At 36.8% G+C, this 12,606-nt stretch overlaps 1 protein-coding gene across 13 annotated transcripts in view; it reads right to left on the bottom strand.

Moving 5' to 3' along the window:
* MAP4K3 (mitogen-activated protein kinase kinase kinase kinase 3) overlaps nucleotides 1–12,606 on the bottom strand; it is a 197,662-nt gene that overhangs the window by 76,553 nt on the left and 108,503 nt on the right. For all 13 annotated transcript variants that reach the window (XR_014842159.1, XR_014842158.1, XR_014842154.1 and 10 more), the window contains 3 exons: nucleotides 7,347–7,411; nucleotides 1,529–1,584; nucleotides 881–928 (listed from right to left, as the gene is read on the bottom strand). Coding sequence is in view for 6 of the 13 variants with exons in the window: in XM_021088336.2 (XP_020943995.1) it covers nucleotides 881–928; nucleotides 1,529–1,584; nucleotides 7,347–7,411 (169 nt within the window). In the remaining 7 variants the exon portion in view is untranslated. The remainder of the gene's footprint in view (nucleotides 1–880; nucleotides 929–1,528; nucleotides 1,585–7,346; nucleotides 7,412–12,606) is intronic.

Raw genomic sequence — 12,606 nt, 5'->3', positions numbered from 1 at the left:
ATCTCTCCTACTTTTGAATCCAAGGCTCTTTGTTTTTTAAGTGGCTTATGAAAAATACTTAAAGCAGAGGATCTTAGCAGGTATTGTGAGTGTCCACTAAAGTTTCATGCAAAATTTGAAGGCATGAGCAAAAGGGCATTTTCTGAGGAGAGAGTCCATGGCTTTCAAATTCATGGAGATGCAAAGAGCACATGTCTCCAATCTACCCTTGCCCCTGAAAAAAAGGGTTAGAACATTTATGCTAGAGAAAACTTCAGAAAACAAAAGGGGGAAACACAAAGTAAGAGAAAAGATGAATGAGGAAGAAGAAAGGAAAAGAAAAAGAAATGAATGGAGAAAACATCTAAGCTGGGGAGACGGCAGTATCTTTGGAAATAACTCCAGAGTCTTGCCACAGCAGTGGTTTATAACAGCATGCCCAATGTACCCGCTGTCCTCTGTAATCTAAGACCAGTAGAAAACATCACGGTTTAATTTACCCATTTTGATACATTATTAATGACAGTTCCTTAAGATTGCCAAAGTTTACCATAATATTCAAAGCAGGAAACTTCCTAAAGACTATAGCCTGATGGAAGCTATGGATCTAATTTGCATTTTACAAATAACTACAAATAAGCTAAAATGTGTTATATAAAACATGAATCCACAATTGTACACTTTAAAAAGGTGAATTTTATGGTATGTGAACTGTATCTCAACAGAGCTACTATTAAAAAATTAATAAAACCTTTCAAAATATCACTCAATTTTATTATAGTAACATTTTAGGGTAACGAATTCATAAAACAGAGTAGTCGAGACAATTTTGCTCAACAGTGTGATTGGAATATTTAAAAATGAAGAAAGGGTCATTAGGTTATACATATGATGTATATACCTTTATATCTCTGTGCATTTTTCCTTTACTGTGAAGATAGTATAATCCCTAGAGTTTCAAAAAAAAAAACAGAGAAATTAACAAGATTTTACTACAGAGCACACTTTGGGATTCAAAGTGATCAAATGAGTAGTATTCTCTCTTATTTATTTACTCATTACAGAAAGCACTAGTGACAATCAATTTATTTTACTGGAATATCCGAAAAGATAAAAGAATTAAGAAAATGAAAGAGGCAGAGCTCAGTTTGAACCACTCTTTTTTCTAAGAAAAAATAATTTTCACTAAACTCTGCCAACAGTTTGAAATAACTCTCTTAAATATCTAATTAGTAAGTAACAGAATGAGTTTTAACCCCACAAGAGTGTTTAATTTTCAAGACTTTCTTCGGTTTTAAGAGGAACATAAAAATAAATTAATAACAAATCCATAGTGCTTAAATTTTAGGAGGTATATTATAATGAAGCTTTAAAGTATTTATCTGCAAATATAATCTGAGTTTATTACACAAACAACATTAAAATGTACTAAAATCAAGTGTTTACTAAACTAGAATATTTAATCCTTACTCTACTTAACAGGCAGTGCACAATAATTAAACATTTTGTTTAACAAAGAACATCACTTATTAATTAGTATCAGATTTACCTGCAGTGTTTCTCTGCTAACATATGCAATTTGTAGTTCTGATAGAGGTCCCGTTACTATAAGAAGAGAAAATTAATGTTAATACAATTAGTCGAAGTATGTTTTTTCAATAAGAGACAAAGTTGTACAAGTTCCCCTAAGTAACAGACTTAATATATTTAAGTTCTACTAAAATGTAAGCTCCCATTGAGGGCAGGAATTTTTAAAAATGTGATTTGCTCAATTGTATTCTCAGTATTTAGAAGAGTCCCTAAATGGAAAGCTGCTCAGTAAGTGTTTATGGAATAAACAAAACACTGAAATAGTCACTGAGGAGTTCCTATCAGGGCTCAGTGGTAACAAACCTGACTAGTATCCATCAGGATGTGGGTTCAATCCCTGGCCTTGCTAAGTGGGTTATGGATCTGGTGTTGCCCTGGGCTGTGGTGTAGGTCACAGACACAGCTTAGATCCCCAAGTTGCTGTGGCTGTGGTGTAGGCTGGCAGCTGTGGCTCTAATTCGACCCCTAGCCTAGGAACTTCCATATGCTACATCTGAGGCCCTAAAAAAAAGACTTTTTTTTTTTTTTTAAAAAGTCACCGAAATTAATTACATTTTTCTTTTTACACCGGCTCATATTACCTCGAAGTGTTTAAAAAAAAAAGCATGGTCAAGAGGTTTAGCTAGTTTTGATTAAATCTTTTTTTTAATAAATTGACATATAACATGTATTTTGGCTAGGTTAAAAATCAATACTTTCCCCCTAAAATTATTAGCTTTATAGGTATAAGGTTAATATATGTTCACCACAAATAATTCCAACCCACAGAGATAGGTCTCTTCCTCATCCAAACTAGTGTTACTCAATAATAAATAGTATAAATAGTTTGGCCTATCATCTACCAGATGACTTTATGCACAGAGGTTTTATATATAGTCCAGGTATGCACTGCACACACACAAAAACATAAATAGAATCATACTACACATACAATTCTAAAACTTGCCTTTTTTAACTTATGGATATTTTTCCATATCTATCTATCTATATATAGTTTAACATCATGTTTGAATAGTATTTCCTCTGTGCACATCTCTCAACTATGAAAGACATTTAGATAGTTTTCTTTCTTTCTTTCTTTCTTTTTTTTTTTTGCTGTCAAATCACTTTAGAATAAAGAAGTAAGTTAGGTGAGAGAAACTATTTTAGAGACTGACCTAAATTCCAACCATGAAATCATGTGCTAGATGGTGATCTCCCATTTATACAAACTTCATAGCTTTGTAAGCATGTCTAGTTCAGAGTACTTGCATTTTACAACGGTGGAAGAGAGAAATCTATTTCCCTTAGATTCTTTTGGGGACAAGGTTAAGTTTAAATGGCTGAGGATAAGCCATATAGTAACTAATTTCTGTGGCTTATAAACCTACTCTCATCCAGTAAGACAGGCCTTCTTGAGATGTCTGTTCCCACAATATGGCAAACAAGATAACCTGAAAAGCCTGAAAACAACATCTAGAAATGACAGTAAAAATTTTTTAAATAATCCTTTAAATGTCCTAGCTAAGCTCATAAACAGTAAGAGACTCTCTCAGAAGCCAAAAACAAAAAGGAAAATGAAAAACAGAATGGTAAAAATGTCAAATATTCTAGTCGTGTTGTAGGGAAGGCCAATCTTGGTAAGCTAGGTCTTTAGTTTTATCCCCTACATGGGCACAGAATTAAAGGCCATAGGTCTGCAGAAGAAGAGTTAAAACAAACACCCACATAAAACCAGAATCCTCAAAGGGCTACATCCTCATTAAAATAGTAGACAAGTACCAGAAGATGTCTAGGGATTTGTGTGTCATGGCCTGGGATCTGGAGAGGGGAAAAAAATATCTCCTCTTAGAATTTGTCACAACCATATATACTGAAAATAATGAAGTCATTGGGGTCCCAGGAAAAAACAAAACAAAACAAAAAACACTGTCAGAAAGACACACTCTCAAAAGCCATACAGAATTCCCACTGAAGATGATCTCAAAATTACAAAATAAATGAGAAAAAAATTCATCACAAATGATAAAACAGAATGTACAAAGTTGTTAAAGGACACTGTTAAACAGGAAGAAAAATGTTCAATGAAAAATAGATATAAAAATATCACGTTGAAACAATAAAATTTTCTAATGTAAAAACAAAAGAAAAAACTCGTGAAAAAATGTAAATTCAAAATTTGCCCCACCTTCCCCATCCTTGTGGTTAAAATATGTCTGTGAATTCTTTGGTATATCTCCTTCGAAAGTGTGAGTAAGACAGAAATGACTTGCTTCTAAAAAACAAATTGTGGGGGAAGTAACAGAATGCAACTTCTGAAACTACATCATAAAAGGTTTTGTGGATTTCTCCTTGCTCTCTGGGATCATTTGCTCTGGAAGAAGCCAACTGCCATACTGTGAAGACACTCAAGCTGTCCTATGGCAAGATCTACGTGGCAAGTTACTGACATCTCCTGCCAACAGCCATGTAAGTGAATCATCTTGGAAGCAAATCCTCCAATCTCGGTCAAGCCTTCAGATAACTATAGTTCTAGCCAAGAGCTACCAGACTGTAACCTCATAAGTAACCATGAGCTATAGTCACCTGGTTAGCAGACATCTGATCCATATGACTTTTGGTCCACACCAAAAAGCCCTTGATATTTATTTATGTTTGGTTTTGCCCAAAATGTCCATAAGACATTGGTCCATGCCAAAAGGTCTTTGATAGGAGTTCCTGTCGTGGCTCAGCAGTCAACGAACCTGACTAGGAACCATGAGGTTTCGGGTTCAATCCCTGGCCTTGCTCAGTGGGTTAAGGATCCGGCGTTGCCATGAGCTGTGGTGTAGGTAGGTCACAGACGTGGCTCAGATCCAGCATTTCTGTGGCTGCAGTGTAGGCCGGTGGCTACAGCTCCAATTCAACCCCTGGCCTGGGAATCTCCACATGGTGTGGGTGCGGCCCTAAAAAGCAAAAAAAAAAAAAAAACCCAAAAAACAAAGGAAAAAAACCCCCGAAAGGTCCTTGATATTTGGCCCTGTCCAAAACCATGTGGCATGAATGGATATTTTGGATAGAACCAAATTTCAAGGACCTTCTGACATGCACCAAAGATCTGATGGATGTTTTGAGAGTCAAGTTAAATTCTTGACTCTCAGTAACTGTGAGATAATAAATGTTTTAAGATCATAATTTTTAAGATCACTGTTATAAAGCAACAGAATATAGTTCCCCCTTTTAAGAAAATTTAAATTAAAAAAATCATATGGAGTAAGTGATGGAATTAAGGATAGTAAAACAAAATAAAAAATTGGCTTAATGTTACTTTAGGAATAAGCGGAAATAATAATAAAAAAGGCTTTAATCGAAAATGTTGCATGGTGGATCAAAATATGGTTTGTATATACCTGCAAAAAAACAAACAAAATCCCCATAAACACTGTGGTTATTAGAAAAGAAGAACTTCTCTTCCACCAAATAAGGTAATCCAAGATATTACACTACTCCCCATAGATTGATAACATGATGAAAGAGAGAGAGAAGAGAGAAGCGAAGAGACACACATAGAAAGGGAGGCACATGACTTATATGGCTATGCAAGTAGATAGCACAGTAAACTGTAGCCAAGAGGATACATTTCAATGAGGAGAGTATTTGGTATAAACCTGGGTGCAATCAAAGGAATGAATACAAAGAAAGATAGGGTTTGGGGTTTTGTATAAGCATGTTAATTCCTAGCATGCATGTTTGAGAATACTGAAGGTGTTACAACATTGTCATTTTTTTCTACTGTACCAGTTGCTAATCAGTATAAACAAATCAGGATTAACAAACTCATATTACTATGTTACTTCCATCAGAGGGTTGAAATGGAGTAATAATCATGACAACCTATTTCTGAAACCAAACTGGTTTTCTTACTTCTTAATGAAGAAAGCAGAATCAGACACCTAAGACCAATCATATATATCTGATGGAATTACTAACAATCGAAGACTAAAAAATAAGTGTGCTTAAAAAAAAAAGCTAGGAGTTACCTTCATGGCTCAGTGGTTAACAAACCTGACTAGGATCTACAAGGATGCACGTTTGATCCCTGCCTGGCCTTGCTCAGTGGGTTAAGGATCTGGCATTGCCGTGAGGTGTGGTGTAGGTTGCAGACGTGGCTCGGTCCTGTATGGCTATGGCTGTGGGTAGGCTGGCAGCTGTAGCTCCAATTTGACCCCTAGCCTGGGAACCTCCATATGCCTTGAGTGTGGCCCCCCAAAAACAAACAAAAAACTAAAGATGTAAAAGAAGAAGTGAAAAATTGTAAGACAAGGAGTTCCCATTGTGATGCAGTATCCATGAGGTTTGGAGTTCGATCCCTAGCCTCACTCAGCAGGCTGGGGACTGGTATTGCAGTGAGCTGTGGTGTACGTTGCAGATGGGGCTCAGGTTCCGAGCTGCTGTGGCTGTGGCATAGGCCAGCAGCTGTAGCCCCGACCCCTAGCCTGGGAACTTTCATATGTTGAGGATGTGGCCCTAAAAAGCAAAAATAAATAAATAAACAAATAAGACAAATAAAAAAATGGTGGGAGATCTGAAATAGGACAAAATAATTTCTAGAAATGAAAGATATGGTCATCAAAAATTAAAACCTAGTGGACTGGAGTTCCCATTGTGGTGCAACGCAGTCAGTGGCATCTCTAGAGCACTGGGATGCAGGTTTGATCCCCAGATCTCTGGCCCAGCACAGTGGGTTGAGGATCTGTTGTTACTGCAAGTGTAACTGCAGCTCAGATCTGATCCCTGGCTTGGGAATTCTATATCCTGTAGGGCAGCCTAAAAAGACAAAGAAAACAAACAAGCAAAAAAAACCCACCAATGTAGTGGATGCAGTAATTACAGCTATACAATCAGTGAACTGGAAGATGGTTTTGAGTATCCTTTGTGCTTTAACTGGGGGATTAAAAAGCAGAAAATATGAAGCTGACTTTAAGAGACCTGGAGAAGATCTCATGTACATCTAACTGAAATTCTTGATGGAGGGATCAGATAAATTGAAGGAGAAAATATTTGAAGAAGATACTAGAAACACCAGAAATAAAGAGAAAAGTCCTAAAAGCAATTAGAAAGAATGATCACCTGCTAAGGATCAATAGTTAGACTGACAGAAGGTAAAAACAACTACAGAAACTAGAAATCAACAGTCCACTATCTTTAAATGCCGACAGAAAAGACCTGTCAATATTAAAAAAAATGCACTTATGCCCATTTAAACTATCATTTGAGAATGAGGGTCAAAGACTGAGAGTTTACCACTAGAACTCTTCAGGAAGAGAAGGAAATTAAATCAATAAGTGTGGAAACGAGGGAAGAGAAATTAGTCAAAATGAAGATGATAACAGGGGGAAATAGCTTTTTGAATTTGTAACAAGCTTCCAGAAATACTATCTATATATGTCCTATTCCAACTGAACTAACTATACATAATTCTTTAGAATTGGCAAATAATTCAACTGTATCTAATTTCTCAATTTATAAAGCAAAAGCTCCTTTCATCTATATATATCTTAAATTTATTTATGTATCCAAATAACACATGTTTTCCTCAAAACAATATTAATATTTAACATAGTAAATAACTACATATATTTTTTAAAAGTTTATGGTCACACTTGTGGCATATGTAAGTTTCCAGGCCAGGGACTGAATCTGAGCCACAGCAGCAACTCCGGATCCTTTAATCCACTGCGCCATGGTGGGAACTCCAGTAAATAACTATATTTTAAGAAATTCGACTTAATCTCTTTAACACATAACTTGGATCTTACCATGATAAATATCCTGTAAAGAACCACCTCCACAAAACTCCATGCAAATCCAAAGTTTATCTCGCCTATAAAAAGAAAATAAGCATGTTATCACATTTTCATGATTAAAAAATCTGAAGTAACAAGTATATTAAGGTCGTATGCCAATACCTTGAAAAACCATATAAATGCAAAGTGCTAAGAGAAAAGCTAATCTCTAAAAGGATTACTAATACAATGTGTTACTATAACTCAAGGTTTTAATCCTTAAAATATACCATCTGTAGGATATAAAGATGTCATCAGGCATATCCAAATGAGAAAAAATGTCCCCTTAGTTAAAAACTAAATTTCCCCTCCCTCAGTTTACTGCCATCTACCCTATGACTGTTTTACAATAGTTAAATGTTAATTAAAAGGTTCACACCAAAAATTATGTAGAAGGTTCATCACAGAATAGCAATACATCTCAACGTATATCACTTTGTGCTCTCATTGACAGACAAAATGTAAAATTTACCTTCATATCTAAACACAACAAAGATCTTTCCAAAATAACCTCTGTTAAAAATTTGTCACTCACCTGTCTTTAGTAGCATTTCTCTTTCACATTCACATATCATAGAGTCACAGGAGAAATAATTAGCAAAGATTTAATGGCTTGTTCCTTTGTTCATTCCTTTGTTGAATCATTCATTACTTCATCTCAAAATGTACCAGGAAATGTACTATTCTTGGGAAGCAGAGATGGAACACAAAGTCTCTGAACTCGGCAAGTTCAGACTAACGGAGAAGAAAAATTCTGCCTTAATGGTATGTTTGTCTCTCTCACCACTGCATTTACAGTGCGTAGAAGGCTATCCAGCAAATGAATATTTATTCCATGAATGAATGCATGCATGAGTGATTGAAAGAATAAATAAATCCATTAGATCCAGGGTCAGCAAACTATGGCCAGTGGGCCAAATCTAACCTGCTGCCTGATTGTGCACAGCCCAAGAACTATGAAGGTTTTTCGTATTTTTAAATGGGGGTGGGGAATGTATCACAAGAAGAATAGTATATCTTGACAAGTGACAATTAGATGAAATTCAAATTTTAGTATCCATATAAAGTTTTACTGGAACATAGTCATTCATTTACACATTATCTATGGCTGTTTCTGTACTAAAACAACTGTGGCAGAGAGAAACACACAATGTACACAAAGCCTAAAATATTTACTACATGGGCATTTACAGAAAGATTCTGCTGACCTTTGGACTGGATTATAATTTGATTAGTGCATAATCCAGGTATGTATAAGGTTTTGTGAGAATCCAGAGGTAAAGTTAATGGAAACTTTAAGGGAGGAAATAACATTTGACTTGGGTTTTGAAGTTAAAGCAGGAACTCACCACCAAGAAAAAGAGAAAGGGTAGGCGTAAAAGAATGAAAATTTGAAAGAAGATGCCACATTTGAGAAATTTAGTGTGATTTGGGTGATTTAGTATGAGTTGGACACTATCAGGCTATCTGAAGAGACAGAGGCAGGAAATGAAGCTGGAATAGGCTGAGGTCATACTGTAAAACAATGGTCAGTTTGTAGACTCCTCAGTTTAGTTACCTTCATCTAGATAATCTCTAGTTGGTCAATGTCTCTAAAAACTGGACACCAGAATCAAGTACCATTCTGAGTACTACAGAACAGTGCATTTACAGGCAGAGTTGTTATCAGGAGGGGACCACAAATGGCAGTGGGGTGTGACGAGGCAGACCTGAGAGGTGAGAGGTGAGCTGACCTGGTTGAATGCAATGGACCATGCTCCATATAACAAAGGAACACAGGCTATCAGAGTGTGAAGGTCAGCAAACCTAAGAGTACAGAGTAAAAAAGTACCATGGATTCAAGAGGCAAAGCTAAAGAAGTGAAGCCCAGAAAAAGAAATTAGGACCTAAAATTCACAGGTGGTCCACATACCAGTGAAACTGAGGCAGGACAGCTGATAGGTAAAGTGTGAACTAGCTGCCCAGTGGCCTGGTTTGAATTAACTCTCAGAATGGATGTCTGGGTCTGGCAGATGTGTGGCCTCATCGAAAATGATGAAGGCGTTTATGACTGGGGACTGTTATACAAGGAGAAATCTAAATCCCCCAGAGAACCTAACATTTATCTCCCCTTTATTTGAACACTTATATTTCTATTAACTTGGCTAAAGGCTCTCTTCAGTTTCTTAGCAATTACATTCAACTGCTGGTTTGCAGTTTGAAATTAACTAAAACCTCTGGATTTTTAAAAATGTCCCATGAGTTTCCAACTCCATTTTGCATATCTGGTTCACTGAAACTATGCATAGGACTTTGTCCTCCTTTATAAATTTCATTTCTTAAAAAAATTTTTTTTCACATGCATCTTATTAGCTCTCCAATTATTTTACTTAACATACTTCAGCACAGGCAGTGTGACATTATTTTTAATTGGAAACATACGCCCCCACCCCCACACACTCTAGAAGTGACTGGTTAGAAAGAACCCAGTCAAGAGTCTACCCTCCAGAGGTAGGTACCACAAGAGCTTTGCTTATAAACTATTTTGACCTGTACAAGTGACTTCACTAAGGTGCTTAGGAACATGAGGAATATATATATATATATATACACACACACACATATATTTTTGATTTTTAGGGCTGCACTCACAGCATATGGAGGTTTCCAGGCTACGGGTCGAATTGGAGCTACCGGCCCATGCCACAGTCATAGCAACACAGGATCTGAGCCAAGTCTGCAACCACACCACAGCTCACAGCAACGCCGGATCCCCGACCCACTGAGGGAAGCCAGGGATGGAACCCGCATCCTTACGGATACTAGTTGGATCGGTTCCCCTATGCCATGAAGGGAACTCCCCCCTCCTCATGATGAGGAATAATTCTGCCATTGATGACATGAATGGCACTCTAACTATGTAGACTGCTCAGAATGACCATCTGACACCTCTCTGTGCCTTTGCTTAAAGGGAGATGTGTGAGAGTAAGGCAAGTTCATTAACCCATATTCTTTGGAATGATGCTCAGATTCCAATTTGATATGTGTATGCAGGATTCTATAGCCTCATCTCTCGACTGAATCCTTCCTCTAGAACAATGGTTCTCAAACTGTGGTCTGAGAGAGGCCCCTGAGGGGTCAGCAAGGTCAAACCCCTTTTCCTAATAACACTAAAAATGATTTGTCCTTTTGCCCTCTCTCTTGAGAATACAGAGGCATTTTCCAAAGGCTACAGGAAGTGTGATGATGACACCATATCTCTGACAGCTACTGGCATATGTGCTTATATATTCGTTTCAAATTTTTCTATTTTAATTTCTAAATAGTATATATCACTAAATGTAACCCACATAAACAAATGTTCTTTGGGATACTCAATAATTTTTAAGAGTGTAAAAAAAGGGGCTCTAAGACCAAACGTTTTGAGAACTGCTGCTCTAAAATGTTTTCATATCTGCCACACATGAATCTTTCATGTAAAATATCTGTCCCAAGTGCTTAAGCCACAGGCAGTGGGGAGTTCTCACATCTTACAAAAACTGCCTGAATGGTGGTTTGGGGATCTGTTTAGGATAAAATGAAATAAAATATACACTTCTTAGTACAGGACCTGGAATATAAGCCAGTAAACATAAGCTGTTTTCTATTCCTTTGTTATATTTCATCTTGTGTATTTATGTGAGAAGACACCTTAAATTGCTCCTAGAACTGCAGTGAAAGTGTAAATAAACAAAACTGCCTTTTCTTCTCTTTCTCTCTCTCACAGGCACACCCACTGCATACGGAAATTCCTAGGCCACAGATTGAATCGGAACCTCAGCCGTGACCTATGCTGCAGTTGCAGCAATGCTGGATCTTCAACCCATCACACAGGGCTGGGGGTTAAACATGTGCCTCCACAGCCAACTCGAGCCACTGCAGTTGGATTCTTAACCCGCTGTGACACAGTGGAAACTCCTACCTTTTTCTTTTTCAAGAAAAAAAAAAAAGTAGAAGAGAGATGGGATTGATTGATATAACCTCTAAAGTTATGCTAATTACCACTTCCTTTTCATAAGCACTCACTAATTATCCGATTAATACTTTATCTTAAATGTTTGCTGGGGACAGACGACTGACATCACGTTTAATGGTTTATATTTTTTTTTTATTAATCATTTTTCCCTTTTCTTTGTAAATTGGTCAATGCTGATTACTAATTCTTGACACCTCTCCTATTTGTCAAAAGACACTCACTGACAGTGGATGACAAATACGTCTGCTACATTTTCAGTATAGTAATGAAATACTGAAATACAATTTATACTAACCTGAATGTTTAGATTCATTTAAAGTGTCTGGATGCTCTATAATGATCTACTCACCTATCTGCGCTTCAATTCCTTCTTTGCCTTTTTTTTTTTTTTTTTTTTTTTTTTTTTAGGGCCGCACCCGTGGCACATGGAGGTTCCCAGGCTAAGGGTCGAATCAGAGCTTCAGCTGGTGGCCTATGCCACAGCAACGCCAGATCCAAGCCACGTCTGCAACCTATACCACAGCTCACCGCAATGCTAGATCCTTAACCTACTGATTGAGGCCAGGGATCAAACCTGCAACCTCATGGTTACTAGTCAGATTTGTTTCTGCTGAGCTACTATAGGAATTCCTCAATTCTTTTTTTTTTTCTTTTTTTGTTCTTTTTCTCAATTCCTTCTTAATAATGCTTTTCCGACCCTTTCCAGATTGAAAGCAATTCTCCTTTGTAAAGATAATGGATGCAGGAAACAAGTTCTCTTTCTTACATATTTCACCATCCTCTACTTGCAGCTGTTCTACCCACTTTCCCATCTTGCTTAAAACACAATTTTCTGTTCACTCTATGTAAAATTACTTTCCAACCTACATACTGAGAAAAAAAAAATCACAATTATATACATAATAATTTACTTTTTAAGATGCCTAGAATACTTTACCTTTTTAAACATTCTATTTAGTTAAGTCTGGTATTATCAAAAAAGCTTGCAATACTCAGAGTCTATTAGAAAAATGACTTCCATCTGCTCCCTGAATGTCTCTTTCGATGGTAAATCTGCATTTGCTTTTGGTCATTCACCAAGCCATCTGCCTAACAGGAAAGGACTTGAATCAAATCAGTCCATGCTATGTAGGCCAATAAATTATGAAATCTTTGTCCTTGGGTATTTGAATTGAAATTAAACTAACCACTGAGGCAAATATTCCATGTATCATGATTAATTGCTGACACAACAAATCC

This window comes from Sus scrofa, chromosome 3 (genome assembly GCF_054392235.1).
Source record: "Sus scrofa isolate SSC_HxYL_T2T_F1_AM1 chromosome 3, Sscrofa_HxYL_maternal_Yorkshire_Landrace_v2.0, whole genome shotgun sequence".
Taxonomy (NCBI): Eukaryota; Metazoa; Chordata; class Mammalia; order Artiodactyla; family Suidae; genus Sus; species Sus scrofa.
The sequence above is the reverse complement of the archived record's forward strand: the minus strand, read 5'-3'. Positions and strand labels throughout refer to the sequence as shown.